This window comes from Trachurus trachurus (genome assembly GCF_905171665.1).
Source record: "Trachurus trachurus genome assembly, chromosome: 16".
Taxonomy (NCBI): Eukaryota; Metazoa; Chordata; class Actinopteri; order Carangiformes; family Carangidae; genus Trachurus; species Trachurus trachurus.
Window position 1 is genome coordinate 14,394,262 of NC_139902.1, and position 22,448 is coordinate 14,416,709.

General features: G+C 43.7%; 1 protein-coding gene across 3 annotated transcripts in view; it reads left to right on the forward strand.

Annotated features, from left to right (window-relative positions):
* The window catches only part of pou2f2b (POU class 2 homeobox 2b), a 60,724-nt gene extending 40,644 nt beyond the window's left edge, over positions 1–20,080 (forward strand). For 2 of the 3 annotated variants that reach the window (XM_083990245.1, XM_083990244.1), the window contains 14 exons: positions 10,489–10,554; positions 10,691–10,725; positions 11,301–11,351; positions 12,131–12,250; positions 12,602–12,940; positions 13,270–13,375; positions 13,480–13,571; positions 13,709–13,852; positions 13,954–14,095; positions 14,222–14,370; positions 14,635–14,832; positions 14,929–15,155; positions 16,962–17,030; positions 19,917–20,080. In XM_083990245.1, coding sequence (XP_083846371.1) covers positions 10,489–10,554; positions 10,691–10,725; positions 11,301–11,351; positions 12,131–12,250; positions 12,602–12,940; positions 13,270–13,375; positions 13,480–13,571; positions 13,709–13,852; positions 13,954–14,095; positions 14,222–14,370; positions 14,635–14,832; positions 14,929–15,155; positions 16,962–17,030; positions 19,917–19,959 — 1,781 coding nt within the window. In that variant the 3' untranslated portion in view covers positions 19,960–20,080. Of the gene's footprint in view, positions 1–5,522; positions 5,597–10,488; positions 10,555–10,690; positions 10,726–11,300; positions 11,352–12,130; positions 12,251–12,601; positions 12,941–13,269; positions 13,376–13,479; positions 13,572–13,708; positions 13,853–13,953; positions 14,096–14,221; positions 14,371–14,634; positions 14,833–14,928; positions 15,156–16,961; positions 17,031–19,916 lie in introns of those variants that run through there. The other variant, XM_083990243.1, reaches the window with a different exon arrangement.
* The last annotated feature ends 2,368 nt before the right edge of the window (positions 20,081–22,448 follow it).

The window sequence follows — 22,448 nt, forward strand, 5'->3', positions numbered from 1 at the left end:
AAAGAGAAATCGCTTGAATTGAGAGCCAATTACTGTAATTGTAATCTGGATTCAAAGCATAAAGACACAGCAGTGACAGGCTCACATACACACACACACACATACACTGTCTTTTGTCTGTTTTGTGCATGCATGTGTGTGTGTGTGTGTGCATCTCTACATCTCTACATGCTGTGTTGATTGTTCTGTGAAACTGCAGATGCACATGCATTTTGTGTGTGTGTGTCTGTCTCCATTCTTCTCCACTGAATGGCAGTGCAGGAGTCAGCCTGCCAATCAACTATTGTACTCTTGTCAATTTAATAATATTTCTGAGCGCTGACCTCCGCAGCGCTGCTCTGTGTGTTCATGTGTGTGTGCGCACATGTCTGTTTTTGTCTGTGAGCTCTGCTTTGAGTGTGTTCCTATATATTTCTCTGTCTCTCCCTCCTTCACCTCAGTCTAACCCCCACCCTCTCCTCCCTCCCTCCCTCTCTATCTCCCTCCCCCGGTCCCTGTCTCTCATTCTCTCCTTTATTAGAAGAAGATAGTGCGAATCCTTCATCTCTCCTCCTCTAATTCTCTCCGTTATTGTCCCTTCGTTCAGCCCTCTGTCTCTCTGCACTCCTTCACTTGTGTCCTCTTTCCTTTTTTCGCCATGATCTATATTGCTCGCTTTCTTTTTCCTTTTTTTTTGTTTCTAAACCTACGCCCTGGTCTCCTTCCTGTCCTTTCCTGTTAAGCTTCAGCTTTCTCTCATTCTTTCTTTCACTTTATCACCTCACATCCCTTACCTCTCCTGCCGTCGTCTTTTCTCCCCTGGACCTCATCTCTCCATCACCTTATCTCAACTTCCTCACTTTCACCCATTCTCCCTCTCTATTGGTCTCTTTTCCTCTCTACCCCCCCGATGCCCCCTCTTTCCAGGCCGGCTCTTCCTGTCTCATTTTCAACATCGTCCCTTTTTGCTTTTTCATCATCATAGGCTCATTTTGTCAACTCCATGTCCCCCTCTCATTCCTCACCCTCCCTCCTTCCATCCTTCCTTCCTTCCTCATCCCTCTCTCCCTCCCTCCACCCTGTCCGTTCCCCGGGGAGGTCAGTAATAATGGTAGTGATGGAGTGAGAGAGGGAGGTGCGATTATTGTCTTGTCGGGAGTCAGAGGAATCGATCGGCCCAGAAATATGAGGCGCGAGAAAGAGCCGCTGTGTCAGATACAATAACCACCCTCTCCCGGGGGCTTACACACATACATACACACACACACATTTAGACTCTCTCACTCACACACACACACAATATACAGACACATACTCGTATTCGACAAGAAGATACACATTTATTTGGTTCGACGCAAGTGCAGACACTGACACATACTCACACTCGTACCATCTCTCTTTTTCATTAACGCAATGCACACACATCCCTCTTCTTCTGTGGTGAAGCAGCCCAATCATCTACATGCTTTGATCTGAGATAAAGCATAGAAGTAGATCTGTTCTGATCATTCTTCATGCACAGATAAAGGGCAAGGCGAGGAAAATCGCTCACACACCTTTCACTCACGTAGCTATAAACAGACATAAACACACACATACATGCGCACGCCGCACACACGCTCACACTGAGACCTTTCACTGCTGTTGCCTGGCAACGTGGCCGAGTGTCCAATCCGAGCGGAGAAGAGTGGCCAGTGATGTCACAGCTGCTGCTGACCAGCAGGTCTGAGAGAGAAAGAGAGAGACAGAGGAGGAGAGGAGAAAGTTTGCATTGGAGAAAGAAAAGGGGGAAGGTCGTAAAAAAAAAAAAGAGAGAGAGGGATGATGATGAGAGGGTTTGGAGGAAAAGAGGCACAGCAGGTGAAGAGGAGGTGAAGGTGAAAGAGGCGGAAAGAGCACAAAAAGAAGATGGTTGCTGCACCTGTAACTTGTTTGTATTATAATAGGGAGAATAGAAAGACTCATTCAACACCACAGTCAGTGTAAGTGAACAGTTTGGTCTAAAGCGTCCTCGGCGCTCCTTGAGCCGGCAATGAAGGCCACTGGTCCCTCCCAGTAGACCCTTCACTCCTGTGCCAAGAGCCAAAGGAGCAGAAGATGGGTGAGAGGAGCAAAGAAAAAGATTTGAGCTTCAACCTTGGTAGCGCCGTGGGAGAGAGCGGTGTCTGTCTAGACAAGCTCAGCTCCCTATGGGCTGCCAAGATGATATAGAAAGGAGAGGAATGGTGTGAGAGAAGGGTGGAGGGGCCAGAGGAAAAGGAGCGATTGAGAGGTATTAGGACAGGAGTGGAATAGGTGTTGTAAAGGTGTAGGCGGCGTGTATGTATGTGTATGTGTGTGTGAGATGGCGCAGGTCCCATGGTAGCCAACAGTGTGAGTGTGTTTTAGCCCCTGCTGCTTCTCATACAAAACCTCAACCTCTGTAGTCTCCACACTGCTAGACCTACTGTTTATAATCCTGCTACTCCTCATGGGGCTACACCTGCACTCACACACACATATACACACTAGACTGGATTTTAAATCTCTCACCTTGCAGAATAGAGTCTTGCTGTTGGACCGTGCATAGGCCTTGGTGGGTCCATCACTGAGCCGTGCTCTGTCCCCTCTATAAGAAGAGGAATATGATGGATTATATGAATTAGAGCCAGTGTGTGCTCCGGGCCTGAGGCAGCATTAGATATAGTAGGGCCGAGCTGCAGAGGGTTACTGAGCAGGTTTGGAGACCTCTGAATTGTCCCTGCAATGACCCATTATGCACACATTCCCTGTCCCTCCATCTTTCTCTCCCCGTCCTCACCCCCAGCTAACATCCATTCTCCGGTCATCTTATTCTTGTCTCTCTATCACTAACCTTCATTCCCATCATTCTCTCCCTTCCTTTTTTTTCTTCACTAGTCCTCTTTTTCTCTCTTAGTAACCCCCAATCCTCCCTCCCTGCCTCTCCCTCTCTCTCTCTGACAGTGGAGTGATTGATGGCGCTCTAGAGGCCTCTGCCTCCCCCCATCCTTCTCCCTGGGGTCCCACTATCTGATTGTGTATGTGTGTGTATATATATATGTGTGTGTGTGTGTGTGTGTTTATTATCTTACAAACATAACTTCCACCAGTGGCCAAAATACTCTAAATTAACATTGCTCATATTCCCTAATAGAAATAATAAAATAATAGCCAATTATTAATATTCATTTATTGATTTTTGTTTTTTCAAGTTCACCATTCCACTGTTCATATGTAGTATACGTTTTGATTCGTCAACCTCAACAGAAATTGTTTGGTGTCAGGCCCAGTGTCATTTAAGTGGCAGGGCTGGAGTGTTGCTAGGTCTGGTCTCCATGGTAACCAAGGCTCAGACCTCCTTGGGGCAGGAAGGCCCCCCATGGCCATGAACTGTACAGTGCACACACATAACCAGAGCCCCACTTAGTTTCACCAGCCCACTATCAGAGCTTCTCAAACGGACCTACAACGATACACACTCCTCGCACACAAAGACACACACGTTGGTAGTTATGTGGGTAGATGAGGGTTTGAACAAAGGTCACGGCCAAAGCCAGGCTGCCCAGACGACCCCTGACCCAGAGAAACGCCCCCTCTCCAACGTGCAGTCTGTCACCGTCCTTGGACAGGCCTGGCCAGTTGGTCCCCTCCGACACACATCCACATCCACACGCACTCTCTCACTCTTCACTGATTTCTTACAGGTAAAAATGATCATCATGTACTGATGAAGGCCAAAACATTATCACATAAATGAAAAGGCAACACTGGCACAGACCGGAGTTATTTGTTTGCAACAAAAGAAGCAACGGGAAAGCAACAGCAACGACAGCCGTAATGTTCCTTTTCATTTTCGATTCATCTTTCAGTTATTTTCTCAACGATTTAATTTGTAGTTTGTCGTAAAAATACCCAGAAATTGTGAAAAACAAGCATATGAATTTCCTAAATCCAAGAAAGCATCCTCAAATCTTATTAGGACAAAGACAAATATCGGCTGAATAATTTCTGCTTGATTGACAAACCAATTATTCAACAAATTGTGGGAGCTTTAGATCCAAAGCATGTCTGTTTGTAAGCTCTCTTGAAAGACTTCAAGACAGTATTGTCTTCAGGGTAAATATATATTCACACGTCGGTACATTAGTGTTTGTCTGTGTTTTTAAAAAAGATGTCTGTGTAATGGAGAGCACCTCGAGTGCACTGCTGTATGCACTTCTTAGTGAGCGTCTATCCAGCAGTACATGGGGCTGTTGTAAATCACCACATAAAGTATTTATAAGGTTAAACTTGGGAACTCTGCTGCCGTTAGCTTTTGAATTAGTGAACTCGGACCGAGGGAGAAGGGTAGAGAGAGGGAGGGGTGCTCAGCCTCCTCATCCAGGGATGGAGTCAGTCTGCTCCTCAGAATTAGAGAATCAAGAGTGCCACCTTGTGGTCGCCTCGGCCCACAGTCAGAGCGGCACATCGACAGGGTAAGATTCAAACATCCAGGCAGTATTTCTGCTGAAACGTGCTGTTTTACTTCCTTGAGATTGCTTGGTGACCTTAGATTTTCACGTATTTAGGAGCCTCTTAGTCTGCTAATCTTAGTGGGCGGCGCTGATAGTGGTTCATATCTAGGTTATCTGATATGTTCCACTTTCGTGCCTCTTCTATCCGTCACGTGTAGAGATTCATGGGATTCCTGTAGGTTTCTGTGGTGTATCACTGTGTGCAGCCCACAGTGTGGGATGGTCAGTGGTACAGTGAGTGTTGTGACATAGTTTTTCCCCTGTGCTCAGGGTAGACCAGACCTGTGGCTGGCAAAACAGAGGATGTCTCACATCTTCTCGTGTTGGTGAAGACCTCCCTCGACAGACCACTTAACACCCACTCACGTTCTACCCCATATGCAGAGATATGACCGAGGAAGAGACGGTCTCATGACTCATGGTAGAGACAGAATAGACAATGTGAACCTGTTAAAATAGCTTAGCGCTGAGGAAAAACTCTCATCAGCTGAGTTTAGCAGATGTTTTCAACAAAGACTGTGTCATAAATCACACAAATGTATCACACACTCTTCGGTCAGAATGTCAAGCCTGCTGTTTTTCTCTTGCGTGTCTCAGTGAGTGAGCGTATGTGTGTGAGTGGCTGTTTCCAGCCGCGCCATCACTTTCCATCGGCACCCGTCATCCCCCTCTTTTTCACCTATCTTCAATCTCCTCGCTCACTCACTCCTCTCCCACTCTCTAACCTCTTGCGTGTCCCCCTTTCTCTTTGTTTTTTTTTTCTTTCTCTTTTGTGTTGTATTTTCTCCTCTCTGTGCTGAGTTCCGACTCTTTTGGCTTACTTCCTGTTGTGTGTGTGTGTGCAGGATGTGGGAGGTGGGGCTTGGGGTGTCATGTGTGAGAGAGAAAGAGAGGGAGAGAGCAAGTGATTCTTTCACGCATATGATTTAATACACTCCTCCTTTTTAGGGTAGAGACAGTCAGAGAGAGGGAGAGTGAGAGTTTCTTTTACCTAGCGCTCACACACACACACACACACACATACACACACTCTCACACAGACGCAGAAATGACCAAGACAGCAGCAATAGCATCAAAGGACTTCTCCAGTATGTGGTTGCCAGGTGAGTGACTGTCTGTGCAGCCTCTCTGTCTCTGTTGGCCTTCATTTACCAAGACCAATTAAGCTTTACGTGAGGGAGAGGGAACTGTGTTTGTCTACGTACGTGTGTGTGTGTGTGTGTGTATGTGTGTGTGTGTGTGTGTGTGTATGTGCATGAGTTTGTGAAAGAGAGAGAGAGGGGAAGAGAACTGTGTCTATGTTGTTGATTAATGCCACTGGGTCTAAGAAGCTCAGCTAATTAGAGAACATCAAAGAGCGAGAGGTGGTACGAAGAGAAAGATGGGGATGGATGGAGGGATGATGGATGGATGGGTGGACGCCTGTCGCAGCCAGAGGGAAAGGTCAGACACCTCGGCAGCCCATAGCATGCGTGTGTGTGTGAGTGTGTGTTTATACTGAATGCTAAAAAAGCTCAAGAAGATACGGTGGGAAAAAAAGTTTCTGAAATGTCTTTTGAAACAGACCGGTGAGGATAAATCAGTGTTGCAACTTGCGTGCCTCGCCGGTGTTTTTCTATGTCGTGATTATTTTTCTCTTGTCAGTAAACAATACCTTTCCTTTTTTAGTGACAAGCACTGTGGCACCAATACATTAATGCTCAGTTTACAGATATGGAGCTGATACAATTCTTCCCGTGCAACTGGTGAAAACTTTCTGCATGTGTGTGTGTGTGTTGGAGGTGTGGGTGTTGCTATGATTCTTGCTTTGTAAATTTTTGAATTTAAATTTCACTGTAAAAATTCAAAGTACATTTCAAAGTAGGTACAAAGATATTTTTTTAAGGAAATGTCTAATATAACTGATATTTTTGGTGCTATCAAATATAATAAGAAAACAAAGCAGAAGCCCCTCATCCTTGTTTTGGTCGTCAGCTCAGGCTGGGAGATGCAGCAGACACAATCTCAGCTGACCGACGACAAGTTGCAGAGAAAAGCACGCAGCACTGTTAGCTGACTCACCAAGTTATCAGAAATCAGTCTTTAAAATGTCAATTAGCTCGTATTTCTCAGTCTTGGCTGTCTTAAATTAATTTCTAAAAGAAAATGACATGTTTCTGTAGTGTTTATCGACAAATGATTCATGGTTTAAAACCAGCAAGTCATTTCTTAACACGATGCTACTGCTGTGACCTTCTCTGAGATCCTCTGACCAGAGTGACACATCCAGATCACAAACTGCAGCAGAGAAGATACACACCACAGGGCATAACTCTGCAATTCAAATGAAGTCTAGCCGTTTAAAGGGTTAATGTAAAAGAAAATTGTCCAAAATATTGTAACAAATAATAATGCTTTCAAAAATATCGGGCATTTTCAAAAATAATTTTGAAATTCTGCTGTCAGTTAAAATGAAATGATCAGATAATAAGTTTTGCCAATATATGACTCAAATAAAAGATAATAAATTAGGAAAATTAAAAGGAGGCCTTACAGAGTGGCAATGGCACAATTATCGTAGGCTCATCAGCTCAAAGTGCAACAAGAGAAAAAAAATACATAACACTGAAAAATTTACATAATTCTGCATACAGTTCAGAAAGGTTTACATTAGAAAGGCTGTCACTGGCTCAGGCCTATGTTTGAGAAATTAGTGTTTTATCATATTATTTAGTTTCTGTAGGTGTTGTCTTTAAAATTTCTTGGGTCACAGTTACATCTCTATTCCAGCAGCAGCTGTTTTTATTCATGAAGTATTAGACGAGCTAATACTTTAGGTTAGGTGTGTAATAGACAAAAGTGACACACAAACACTGGCATTTGGTAAAATAAGCCTCAGCAGTAATGACTGTAATGATATGCCGCAACCTTGATGGTCAATCTGCTGCTGCTGTGACTGATCAGGTTTTCTTTAGCTTCTCAATTCATTTATAGATTTTCCTTTTCAGTTCCTAAATTTTCTTCTTAAACCCTGTCTTTACCTACAGATTCCTTTTTTATATTTTTGTGCAGCTCCTTCTTATATTTTAAAATTTAGACTTCAGCTTCGTTTCCACAGAGATGAGCAAAAGCAACAGCTGGATAGTCAACACTCTGACGCAAATGGAAAATGTTTTTACAATCAAAATCAAGCACCCGTCAGCGCAGCTTGGTTTTTTAAGATCCGTAGTTAGCTGGTGTGATGGGTCCGGTTCCCAGACACCCCCCTTGGTGCTGAAGTTGTGTCCTGAATCAGGAAGTGGGGTGAGGGGTTGGTGCTGCTGGGGTAGAGGGGAGGGTGTTCAGCTTGGTTGCATTGGAGTTTCATCTAAGCCAAAATACCCAGAGGAGAATAACAGAAACAGTCCAGACTGAGCACAGACACTGTTGTTCCTTGTTCCTTTCTGTTGCATCATTTATTCATGACACAGGATTATACAGCATTAAATTTGGGCTGTTTAAGATACAGTGAGCACAGTGTAGCAAACTGCTCTCGCTGGCTAAAAGATAATCCCTGGGCTTTGCTGTAAGATTAGCATACGCTTTAACAGCTTAATGATGGATGAAAGAGACATATAATTAAACTTTGTACTTGTTAAAAAAAAGTTTCTGAACATGCCTGTAAATACAAGTCATATCCGCTGTGAAAATACAAAAAAATAAAGCCTCTTATTCGCAATTTTATTCAATCATAACTTGATTTAATTATGAAAAAAAAATTGCATATATATATAGCATGTAACTTTGCTCTGCTGTGTAAAGTAAAATTAGTTGTGCGTGTGTGTGTGTGTGTGTGTGTGTGCGTGTGTGCGTGTGTGTGTGTGTGCAGCAACGTGTGTTAAAAGAGAGGGAGTTTGTAGAAGATAGAGTGAAAGAAAGCAAGAGAGAGTGAGAGAGAGCAAGCTAATATTAATAGCCTCACTGACAGTAAGTGTTGGGTTTAGCACTCTGCGTTCAACCCGGTACAAGGGGAAGTCGGGAGGGGAAGTGAGAAAAAGACACAGCAACTTGATATACTGTCCCACCACTGTATTACTGACCACATTATCCACCATGCTACTGTCTGTAGGCCATTTTCAACCATGAATCAAATCACACCTTCCCTACAACCAGGCAGTACAGCACCAGAAAACTTCAGCTTCAGGTGTTCAACAGTCATTTTTATACAAGGTGGATTTGGTTTTTGGTGTTGTTCACTTCACCTGCTGAGCACGAGACAGTCCGGTGTAAGAGAAGTGACGCTGACAGTGTGTTATTTACTCTGTTGCGCATTGTGAGGTGTTAGATTTGGACTGTTTTAAACATGGGCATTTTTGAGGGGAAGATGTTGCATGTTGGTGCAGATTCTGTGTTTTTTCTCCAGAAATTGAGCAACGTCGGGCAGTTCTTTGGTTTTACTTTTAGCTGTTCCACATTGTGCCTAAACAGGAGCTGGAAGTGATGCTAGAATATCCACAAAGTGGCCCCAGTAATAGATCAATCAGGTATTTGCATCCACATACCAATTTAGATTTTTATTTTTTATTTTTTTTGCAGATGTCCATTTATTTGAGGGAAATCCTGTGGTCAGTGTGTGTGTGTGTGTGTGCGCCCTTACCCAAGGTTATAACTGGTTTAGCGACAGATTGGAGGTTTTCGAGATGATCACCACTTCCCCCTTTCCCTAAAGACACTGCATGTACCCGACTCAGCTGTTCTCACATCTGTTTCACTGAAACAAATGTGTTTCTGCATCTTTCATCAGGGAGTGGCACATTTCATCTGTGCACTCTTTAGTCTTTATAAGGTCAGACTGGACTTTTGAACTGGCTTTAGATCAGTACTGGTCAGTGGAACAGGTTTGTAACCCTCTCCGTGCACCACTGCTGCCCCCCAATGGTGGAAACCATGTTTGACCACTTTGTTGCTGGCATTGCAGAAGGTCAAATAAGGGTATTTTCTTTATTTTAGGTGTTATATTGATAAAAGCACAGCAGAACGGTGATGGCAAAATTACCATCTGAGGTCACGTCAGCGCTGTCTCATCTTAAACATGAGAAACAACAGGATGAAGAAAGGACAAACAAAGCGGAGAGGAGGGGGTGAAAGAGGAGAGAGGAAAAGGAGGAGGGAGACTGAGAGGTTATTATGCAGGTGGCAGATATAATTAGTTGGTCGTTGGGCAGATTTGCATGTTTTCACAAAAGGGAAGTAGCTGTGTGTGTTTCTGTGTGTCTGTGTGTGTGTGCGTGCATGCTTGTCAGAGAGAGAGAGAGAAAAAAAAAGAAAAGGGGGGCAGCAAAAAAGTTGTTTTACAGTTTGTGGTTTCAGCCGAATTAAAAGGCTTTTATATTGAGATAATATTGGTGTATGATTAACAAAAACAAAACTACTATTACACACAGACACAATCATGTAGAAATGTGCACAACCCACACACACACAAGCACTCTGTCCAAACTCTTTCAAAGTTTTCTCATTCCCATCTTTCCTACACCCTTTACACCCCTTTCTGCCAAAAAAAATCTCCATTCATTGTCTTTCATAAATAGTTTAAGACTCACTTTCTTTGTGTGGGGGACTGTCCCATTCAACCAGGAAGTGATGTGGTCGCTGTGATGAATGACACACAACATGAGACAGACCTCCCACGTAAACACCTTGAGTTAAATTTAGAACAAGCAAACACCGTGGGTCAGCCTACTCTATGCTCAACCACTAATTGGAAAGAGTGAATGATTGTGGGCTGTGAGCAAACTGTGAATAATTCAACTACGCCGTACAGTGTGTAGGCCCGCTCTGTGACCTGAAAACACTCAACCCCAACCTATCTAACACCCTGGGCATCCTCTTTCCCTCCCAAGTCATGCAGATTCTGATCATCTGTTTCATAAATGTCTTGTTCTGCTTCCGTCTGCTTCTTCTTGTCTCTGTCTTGACACAGAATTCAAAGTCAGCCTGACTTACTGTTGTTTATCTGTGTATCTTCCTGTTTCAGATATCAGGATGTCAAAGCCAGTAGAGGTTGAGAAAGTAGGGGCTGACTCACCACTGGAGGGCACAGGTAAGATGCAAAAAACATCCACATGTTGGGTTCAAATATATTTAATATAAAAGGGTATCCGTGCCTGACGCCGTATGTCGCATTGGCGCTCGAAGACACAATTGATTTCTCACTTTTTCCTTTCACTCCCACACAGATTCTGAGCGGAATGGACCTGAATCAAATCACCAGGTACATCTGAATCCTCTGATTATTACGTTTTATCTACGGTTCACGACTGCAAATTGTGTTTTATTCTTTTTATTATCTATCATTTTATTAGTTTTCTTATATATTTTTTTGTTTTTTTGTATATAGCTTAGATAGTGTCTCTCTCATTGCCAGCTTTCCTTTTTGACTTGTCCTTTTGTCCGTTTTTTATTTATGAAACACTTTGACAAGTGATATGAGAAGTGGCATTCAAATAACATTTTATAAATTGGTTGATTTCAGAATTTAATGAAACTGTGAAAATCTATTAATTTCTCAGATGACACGGTGACATCTTCAAACAGCTTGTTTCTGTTTGATAAACAGTCGAAAGAAAAAATCCAAAGATAACTCAGTTTGCTGTGATACATAACAGAGAAAGAAAATCTTAACAGTTGAAACAGTGGGGAAAAAATCAGTTAATCTAATAATCAAATAAAATTGTATTAACAAAAAAATCTGTTCTAATTAGACAATAAAACAGAAAGCATTTGAAGTTTTTTAGGCAGTGATTTCTAATATGAAGTTATGTCTGTTTCTTCTCTTCTATGACTCAGTCAATGAAAGTCAATCCCTTTCCACTGTCACCAACCCTGAGCAGCAGCAAGGTGAGTGTGTGTGTGTGTGTGTTTTTTTCTTTATACTGAACTGCCTGTGCATGTCTAGGCCCATGTTTGTGCATCTTTTGTATCTTAACATCACACAATAGGGTTCCTTGACAGTATAGCTGCCTCAGCTTTGTGTTCATTTCTGTGCACTGAATTGCTCTTTTGTCGCGTTCGACGTTGAGGTTCATAATGTGTCGACTCTCCGCTCGGTCTCCAATGTAAACAGACTCACAAAGAGCAGAGAGTATGATGGCACTCTCCCCTGAAATAAATCTATAATGCTACAACACACCAAACAGTGAAATCCTCCTCATTTGCATACCACGGGAGATATGTAAATCAGTAAGCTGGAGGACTCCCCACCACCACCACCGCTAGTTCAAACATGCCTGATCCTGGGAAAATAAGGTCATACATACGTTTACGCAGGGAAAATAGAGAGTAGTAGACTTGTGTTCTGAGACACTTCTCAGATCAGCTTATGAGCCTTATTTGTAATTACACATAAACTTAGGACAACCAACACTGCCTATCATGACCTTAACCACTCAGGTAAGACAATATACTTGTTGCTGTATATTTCTAATTGGCCTTTTTGACCAGTTCATGTTTGATATTGTTTCTTCATTTAGTGCAGGTACGCTTTGTGCAATTTTATTATTCATTACATTGAAAAAGGAGAGTAAATGAGCAGGAGAGTAACAGAAATGTTTTGAATATACTGTATGTATGTTTATTTAAATCAATATTGCTCTACTTTTTTGTTCCTGTTTCTCCAGAATAAGATGGAGGAGTGTGGTGAGATGTCCCCCGCCCTTCCTCCCTCTCACGGCCCGACCCCCTCACAGACAGCTCTGCAACATACACAGCTCATGCTGACCGGCTCCCAACTAGCAGGGGTAAGACGGACTTATTACATGTACACACACACACACACACACACACACACACACACACACACACACACACACACACACACACACACACACACACACACACACACACACACACACACACACACACACACACACACACACACACACACACACACATTTTGCTTTGCTTTTACCTTGCTTGCTTCTCTTGTGCTTCTTTTTGAACACTTTGTTTCCTTTCTTGTCTTCTCCTGGCCATTTCTTTTCTCCCTTCTCTCTTATATTTCCATTTTCTCCTCTCCTCTCCTCTCCTCTCCTCTCCTCTCCTCTCCTCTCCTCTCCTCTCCTCTCCTCTCCTCTCCTTCTCCTCGCCAGTTGACAGCTCTGTTGCCAGCACAGCAGCAGCTGTTGCTGCAGCAGGCTCAGGCGCAGCTCCTGGCTGCAGCTGTGCAGCAGTCCAATGCAGCCCATGCCGCTCACGCTGCCCACGCAGCCGTCCAAGCCAATCAGCAAGCTCAGGCAGCCGCAGCAGCAAATCAGCAAGCCCAGCAGCAGCAGCAGCAGCAGCAGCAGGCAGGACAGACGGGTCAGCAGGCTCAGTCGCAGTCCCAGGGACAGGGACAGAGCACACAGGAACAGACAGCCCAAAGTGTCCCTGTCCCACCTCCTCCACCCCAGCTTACCCTGTCCCAGCCAATCCAACTGACCGCCCAGGTACTGACTGCCGATCGAAGCCACCTCCCTGTTGAGCAGGTTGATGTAGGAAACAGTATCGAGCCACGGAACAACTGTTGTTGCATGTGTGTCGTATGTTTTCTGATTCACAGTTTCCACCTTACATGAAGACACACATTTTCCCTTTCTTTTCTTCGTGTTATTCGATAACAAAGTTTTTCCTCTCAGCTCTATGGTTTCTGTACATCCAAACCTTCTCCTCTCCTCGGCGGTGGCAGATAACATACTAACACACTTTGCGTCACGGGGCCCTCTGTCTTTTCATATTAAGCATTTATGAACTCATGCATTCTCTCTTGACTGCACAGGACATCCAGCAGTTGCTGCAGCTTCAACAGTTAGTGCTGGTGCCCGGCCACTCGCTCCCATCTCCTGCCCAGTTCCTCCTCCAACAGCCACAGCAGGCTCAGCAAGGTGGGACCCCTCTCCCATCACACCATGACAATGTCTGTAAACATACTAAAAACTGTTTTTGTCATAAGAACCGCTGATAATGTTCTTTTTTTTTTGTCTCTCAGGACTCCTATCGACACCAAATCTTATTCCGCTACCTCAGCAAAACCAAGGGAGCCTGCTGTCTGCTCAGACTAGAATGGGGCTCCAAGCACAGGTATGAGGAAACTCTCAAGCTTTAGTCAGTGGAAAAGGACAGCCCAGTCCTGACACCCGTCATAAACAAACTTCTTCCTCTCACGCTCTTTCTCTCTCACTCTCACTTTCATTCTTCTGACGTTGCACCTGCTGCAGAGAGATAAGAGTATGGATGTGAGCGGAGGCGTGACCACGATGCCCTCAGTGACCCCTCACCCTGAGGAGCCCAGTGACCTGGAGGAGCTGGAACAGTTTGCCCGCACTTTTAAACAGAGACGCATCAAACTGGGCTTCACACAGGTACGGAGAGAAACATGCAGGTTACAGCAGTGCTGGATGTTTCCTGTTCACAGACGTGTTTGGACTTGTCCACAACTTCCTTCTTTCATCTGCCCTATCAGGGAGACGTAGGCTTGGCCATGGGGAAGCTGTACGGCAACGACTTCAGCCAGACAACCATCTCCCGCTTCGAAGCCCTCAATTTGAGCTTTAAGAACATGTGCAAGCTGAAGCCACTGCTGGAGAAGTGGCTCAATGATGCAGGTAAGCTACCGTTGAAATAACGCCACTCTACGTGTTTACAGCATCTAAATATATGAAGATAGAAATCATAATTAGTCTGACATTCAGTGTGTGTACTGTATGTTTCTGTTTGTTTTCTTCCTTCAGAGACCATGTCCATAGACAGCACCCTGCCCAGCCCCAGCTCCCTGTCCTCTCCCTCTCTGGGCTTCGAGGGGATGCCTGGTCGCCGCAGAAAGAAGAGAACCAGCATCGAGACGAATGTACGTGTGGCCCTGGAACGCGCATTCATGACGGTAAGAAAATCAACCTTATTATCAAATTTTTTTCATGTTTAAATTCATTAGGAATGTAAAAAGAAACCTTTACTCTTAAATGAACTCAGAGGCTTTAGTTGATTGATTTCAAAACAGCCATTTTCAGGGCAGATCGATGTGCTCGACGTTTTTTATGGAGTCACTACAATTTATGTCTTGGTGTTTTTGATGTTTTTAATGATGTAGCTTCAGTTTAACACTGATGAAATAATCCTGAGTTCCCGTGTCCCTCTCCTCCTGCAGAACCAGAAGCCTACCTCAGAGGAGATCCTGCTGATCGCCGAGCAGCTCAACATGGAGAAGGAGGTGATCCGGGTCTGGTTCTGCAACCGCCGGCAGAAAGAGAAGCGCATCAATCCCTCCAGTGCCACCCCTCCCCTGCCCAGCCAGCCCCCCACTGCCCCACCGACGCACAAACCGCCCTGCTACAGCCCTCACATGGTAACTATCCAACCCCGACGTCCCTGATACACCTGATCACGCACCCTCTCCAGTCTGTGTCAAAAACCTGAACCTGTCTCTCTGTCTCTCTGCCAGATGTCCAGCCAGCTGTCGCAGGCCGTTACCAGTCTCAGCAGCACAACAGTGACCACCATGTCCCCCATCTGCCCCCTGACTTCCAGCCTCTCCTCCACCCACCCCTCCCTCACCTCAACCCACCCCTCTCTCAGCTCCGCCCCCTCCCCAGTGACTCCTCCTCCTCCTCCCCGCAGCACGGCTAGCCCAGCCACCCCCAGCCACAGCACACTCAATCTGAACACAGGGTAAGACGTCCACTGACTTACTTTACAGCAGGGCAGATTAAATGTCCATTTACGCTAATTATGAAGAAAGAAACTTACCAATGGGGAAATCTTTTCATTCTGGTATTCGGCTTTTGAAACCTCCTTCCTATGAACATTCATAACATTAAACATTTTGCGCTACATCCAACAATTTCTATGACTTTTTTACCTTCACGGCCACTTCTTGCAGCTGTTGGCCACGTGTTTGGAGGAGAGAAAATTGGCTGCGTTTGAACTTTCCCTCAAGTCCTATTTTTTTCTACTCTTTACACAAGAATTTTTGTCTCTGTTTGTGTGAACAAACAAGCGCAACACTACGAATGCCTTCCAGGAGAGATTGTCTGAAAAACGTGTGCCGTTATCGCATGCCTGCTCTCAGAAGGGCACTCTGCTTTAGAGTATGGCCATTCAGAGCAACGATAAACACACTAACCTCCCAGTGTAGTCAGTGTAACATGTCATACAAAGCAGTTCTTTACTAGCATCAGTTTTCTGGCTTCTCCTCCGTACAGATACAGTGGATGTGAGCTGAATTTAGTTTATGGTGTCGTTTGAAATGTTACACTTGAAAAATTCAAGAGCAGCATCTCTCTTCACCTGCTTTCTACGTATGAAATGATGAGTGCTGTTAGGGATGATGTGTATCTTGAGGCAAACCCGGAAGTTAGCATCATCCTTATCACTTTGGCAAAAAGCTTAAGGGATTTTTCAACTGGGTTCTGCAGAAATAAGATGTGAGTCAAACAAACATTTATGATACTGACACATTTTGTTCAGTAAGATAATCTTTACAGATAAACACCAGTGTTATGATTTATGAGGCTTAAATCCAATAACCATAAGAAAATCTAATGTCTATCAAGGCTATGAGCCTGAACCTGAACACGTATGACTTCAACATCACCCCTTCTTAATTTCAAACTTTGATTTAGAACACATACATTCTCTCCAAAAGCATTTTCCTTTTACAAAGTTAATAGTTTTCTTGCAAAAGAGTGTATATAAATGGTGGATTGGCTTTGTGACATCCTCTGCAGTCTAGCCACTTGTTGCTAACCAGTTTTTTTAAGACATGTAAAAGCTTAAAGAATTATGTCTTTGAATGAAACATGAAAATGTCTTGATCTTGTGTTAATCATAAACCTTATTTGGGATATTCAACAAGAACAAAAAAAAACATTTAAAAAGCTCATAGACTTCAGCAGGAGCGAACCAGAGATGCTTAAAAAACGATGCTAATGTCTGGGTTGAGACCTTAATTCTGCAGTACTCTATCGCCCCCATTACAACTTCTCTAAATTATCCAAGGCTAGTTTCATAAGCAAAACCTACAAACCTACAAAACCGACTGTATCTGCTGGCTTTACATCCAAGGTTTAGGAGAACTAGCCCTTTAAGTTTTTGCTCTTATTCTGAATCACAGTCATTTTCTCTTAAAATATCGTCATCCTCTGTGGCTACCACACCTGAATAAATGTAGGCAAAATATTTTAACACACACTGCACACAGTACCACCACACGCAACCACATATTTCCATAAACACACTTCACCATCAATACTGCACTGCACCATGCTCGGTTCACCTGCAGTTTGTAGTTAAATCGTTGTTACTCTTCACACACACACAGTAATTGTTTGTGTACACACACACGTGCACACACACACACACACACACACACACACACTGATATCCCAGCAATACCAGTGGGTGCCATTGCTTCCCCTGTGCAGCAGTGTATTCTAACCCTGTGTGTGTTTGTGTGTGTGGTTCTTGTGTTCACAGCTTATGGCGTATGGGTAAAAAGAACGGTGACGTGTCTAACTACATCACCGATTTTGCTGCAAACTTGAGGTGAATACGACAGAGACACACACATGCAGATCTCCAGTGCTGAATCATTTCTGTCCTGTTTTATTGATGCAGAGTTAATGATGTGATCTGATTCTTTTCACATGTCTAACCTCTTTTTTATTCATGTAGTTTACACCTGTACAGCAAACTACTGTTTATGTGTGCAGGGCTGAATTTGCCCTCTGTTTGTCTTTGCTGCCAAACCTGCTTTTTTTCTCACCTTTTCTCCTCTGCTTGTCTGTGTTCGTATATATGCTTGCACATGTATGGTGCTGCGTGTGTGTGTGTGTGTGCGTGTGTGTGACACAACAGGAACACTGTGATGGGAGTTAACACAGGGATGAACCAAGCCCTCCTCGGTAACAATCCCCTGGCCACTATCCAAGGTGTGTGTGAGAGAGACATTGAAAAGCAAACGGTTTTATCAGCAAACAGAGTATGATGCAGAGATTCTAGGTGGGGGTGGAGGTGAGGGTGGGGGTGTGAGTGGAGGTGTTCTTTATAATTTCACCTCTGGAAAAATCTATACAAAACACACAAAAACACCTCTAAGAGTTTTTTTTTAAGTTGTGTGCACAGGTGATATTTTCCTCCTCTGGTGCACAAACGTTAAACACTCCTACACACACATTAACACTTACACTCAGCTACACACTGTATGTGACAGACCCCCCCCCTCCCTTGCACACCTTCCTACACTTGAGAACAGTAGCTACAAGGATAACAGAAGAAGAAAAAAAGTGCACAATCCCACAGAAGTGACCACCCAACAGTCCTGACCGCCGTCAGCAGAGCTGGTTTTTTGATCATTCTTTGTGTTGATGAGGGGGAGAGGGAGAGAGAGAGGGGGGGGGGGACGTGTGAAAAAGAGAAGTGTGATGGTGAGTAATACAGTTTCGCATGGCAGGTGAATCAAATCGTGCTGACTGGAGACACAGATGAATAGACAGCTGCGGGTGTTTGCTCATCCACAGTATGAAGCAGCCGAGGCCGAGAGAGACGTGCTACTTTATTTCTCTTATGTCGCCATTGACATCCATGAATCCATCCCATCAAGTGTCTGTGTGTGAGTTACGTTATGTTACTGTGTGGGCTGTGTTTTTGTTTTTGTGTGCGTGTCTGTGCTGTCTCACTCATCTTTAACCTTTCATCTCCTCATTTCATCAACAGCCAAATATGACGATTATTTAATAAATAAAAAAGCAGCAACCACCTTACAATGACACTATTTTATTAATGGTTTATAATATATTAATTTGCTTGTTAAGGCTTTATAAATCATTTAGAAGTTATGATAGATTAAAAAAATAAATAAAGGCAATGACAGCGACATATTGGTTGCTAAATAGTGATCCCACATTTGTCTGTACTGTTAAGCCATATATCATTTTGTTTTCTCCATCAACCAGATTTGTACCTGTCTGCTTTTCACACGACCTATTTGTTAAGTTACTAGCAATTAACCGCCATCAGAGGCTTAATGGTCAAGGGTTTAAATTGGCAGATCAAAATGTGCCGTACTTATTAATCAAATGACCAGATTCATGTAAAGTGTGACAGGGACATTAATCTGTTGACCTGTGAATCTATTGCCATGGACTTTCCGGAAATTAAAATCCTTTTTTTTATTACTATTATTACTGGTATTACTATATGAAACCTTTTACCAGTTGGTTATAATGGTAAAGGTTTAATGAGTAAGCATTAGCTTGACTTTGCCAAATAGTGAGCCTGCATCAATGAATGAAAACTGTGTTATAACTTGTTTATCATTACAAATAATTTGCTTATCCATTATAAAGGTAGTCTTATGGTGAAGTGGTACCAAGGCAAAAAAAAAGACATTTTGACATGTTCTTCTGTGTTTCATTAAGCTGTTTTGTGGGATTTGATTTTTTTTTTGTTTCTGTTTTTTATGTAAATATGTACCATGGATTTGCAACATTTTCAAACATTCAAACCATCAACAGTAAATGTTGATGGTTTAATGTTGATGTGAAACTCTGCTTCTCAGCAGTCACACACTAAGATCGATCTCAGAGGAGACACACATTATATCTCTTTACCAAAAGTAGCCATGACACCATTCACACCTAACAAAACCAAAAGAAATCTGTTTGGCTGTTGTTATGCAATCTCAAATATTGTGAGGTTGCATTCACATTTACTGTTGTCATAGTGAAAGAAGAAGCTGTGCTTGAAGCGGGTTTATAAGGGGGGGAAAAACAGCCTCAGTCATCAACCTTGTTTCCATAACAACAGCCCATTCATGTCCGCTTACCTTTTGCCGTGCTGTGTCTGATTCCACAAGATAAGCTTGCCACAGATATTAGACAATGTTGAATTATTACCACATCTCTTTTTTAATCTCTGTTGGCGGGCTCAGTGTGGAGATGTGGTGGGGGTCACTCTGGGCTTTCTGTGGAAGAGTGAAAAGTTTCTCAACTGCCATTCAAGTGATTCCCCCCAGGGGAAAAAACACCAGTCAGGTGCACACACATCACTACTGACAGAATAAGATTTGTTTTGGCGCTTTATGGCCACTCCCTGGGTTTTCCATGTAAAGTAAACAGTGACGGTAACTCTCCACCTATTTCTATTGAATGCAACATGTCCAGGCACTTTCTGTGGTTTGGCTCTGAACTGAAATGATACATGTGAGTGGTGTGAGGGAGGCAGAAAGTTACTAGACCAAAATAAAACACTTATCTCCTAAAGAAACAACCCATTGAATGTGTTAAATATTATCTGTTGATGACAGATGTTGAAAAAACGGTCAGTTGAAAAACTAAAGCAGAGCGTACAAGTTTACAACAAGACTTATAACCTCTATATCTGATGGTCACTGTTCCTTTAACCTCTCTCTGTCTCTCCTCTGTCCCTCAGCCCTGGCAGCCAGTGGTGGCCAGCTGCCTCTTTCCAGTCTTGAGGGAGCCAGTAAGGTGTTGCTGGGGGCCTCTGGGTGCCAGGGAGGGAGCCTGGCCTCCTCCCTCTTCCTCAACCACCCCGCCCTCCTCCACATGGGCCAGAACCCCGGCGCTGGACTGCTCAGCGCCGCCGTAGCCAAAGCCTCCCAGCCCTCTCCCTTCCCCTCGGCCAGCAGCATCAGCCCCACCCCCTGCTCCCCTTCCCCCTGCTCCAGCCCCGCCTCTTCCTGCTCCTCCAGCGAAATGGCACACAGCCCGCCCTCTCTGGGCGGGGCCAAGATTGAGTGACCACGCCAAGGGCCAATCAGAGAGGAGGAGGAAGGAGGAAACGAAAACCTCGCCTTTCACACCAAAGCTATCTCTTTCTCTCTCTCTCTCTCTTGCGCTCTTCTTCCGTTATTTTTTTGCAATGGCTCTCTCTCTCCGTCTCTCCCAGTCTTTCGATGCCAAAAATACACAGAATGAAAGAGGAGAGAGGGAGGGAAAGAAGTGAAAGAGGGGAGAAGGGGGAAAAGGGGAAGATTGAAACCAAAAATCTTTATCTATCAAAGCAGATGGAGAGGAGGCAACGTGGGACCTTTTTGTCAATAACGTGTGATATCGACATGGCACCTCTCCACTCTTTCTCTCTGAAGGAAAACAAACCAATGACTCTTTAACAAAGAGACAGCAGAGATGCATGTCGAAGTGCATAAACCAAAAATGACAAAAGATAACTTTACTTTGTGACAAAGGAATGGCGGCAAGGACAAACCAACAGTGGAGAGGAGGACTGTGGTTACGTTTTCTTTCTTTTTTTAAGTATAATTTTGAAAAGCTGCGGGTCTGAAGGAAGAGGAGTAGGGAGGATAAGTTTAAACCAAAAATTTACCTGAGGAGGAGGCGGAGGAGGAATACACAATGACAAAAAAAAGAAAAAAAAAACGTCAACCATACCAAAATCCCAAATACCAAAAATACGGAGAGAAAAGCTTTATTCAAAGGACGTGTAAATACTGAAGCTATCCAGGACCAGGACTCTACTGCTACTGCTACTACTGCTTACACACAAACACACACACATGCACATCAAGAGCCAAACCCATCCTGCCATTCACTCATCCTGTCTGTGTCCGCTCATGTGTCTCTCATAGGTTTTCATCCTAGATGTTTTGGATCATTTTGTAAAAGCCCGACAATGAGGTCAAAGCTTGTGATTGCCAGTACTGCTGTATCTTCATGCGTCATTAGTCTCTTTACCTACCTCTCGTTCTGAGAGCATAGAAAAGCTTTCCTCTGTCCTTTTTTATTTACAATTTCTCCTCACAGAGTCTTGTTATTCAGTATCAATTTTTTACACTTTGTGAAGTACAGTTGGAAATTGTTTTCTTTTATTTTTATTATCATTATTTATTAGTGCCATTTTACAGTCCAGCTCCTATTTATTGTTACAACTTCTTGTTGTTTTTTTAGTTTTACCGAGCGGGATTGAAATCATCATCATTGTCATCATCTTTATCTTCATCGTATACATTTGTGTCATCGACGTGCATTTTGTCTTGAATGTGACTGTTCTGCAGGAACAGAGACGATGTAGGTGAAAAGACGCTTGTCTCAGTCCTCACCAAGTGCCAGTAGATCCTAAATGGAGTTGGCACTCTGCGAGTTGATTTCAAGGTGTGAATGAATTTATTAAGACCTAAACATGTGGCATTTTGTGCTTTTAATCAGACCACTCTTTTTCTTAACTCTTAAAGATAACCCATTATCAGTGAGTCCATGGCTAAATGAACATGCCCTGGAAACTTCACACACTGAAAATGACGTTTGTTAAGAGTGGCGACCATTTTGAAAGTATGAAATAGGGCTGTGATTGGAGATTTGAAGTAATAACTATTGAGACTGAAGGCTAAATAAGTCAATAAAGCCAAGTTTAGTCACAGCTGGCTCTCATTCCTGCCTCGTCAATCAGCATAGTCGCCTCAACACCTGTCTGTCTAGACATGTTTACTGATATTTGTCTGTTTCCATCATCACTCCATCAGTCACATTTCACTGTCATTTTCCACCTCAGACTGCCATTAATTCTCAAATAGAAACCAAAGCATTCTCAAGGCCGGCCTCGTCTTTAAGGGCCGCAGCCCAGACATACGAACACAATAAAGACACCGAGGGGGTGGGGTGCGGTGGGGAGGCTGAGGACAGGACATTACCACTGGAAGCCCCCCACCTCCCTCCCTGGTGTAATCCCCTCCACCTGGCCCGTCGAAAAACCCACGGGGGAAGCTTTATTTAGGGAACTGATCCTTTACTCCGAACCCCCAGAAAGAAGGGTAAACGCTGGGACAGGCGAGGGAGGAACACACTGTAGTGAGAGGGAGCAGGTGTCACACTTTTTGTAAGAGGATACCAAAAATAAACCCAAACCAAAAAAAAAACACACACACACACACACATACACAAACACAACCCAAGGAATGACAGAAGCAAACCAAAAAGAACCCAAACCAAA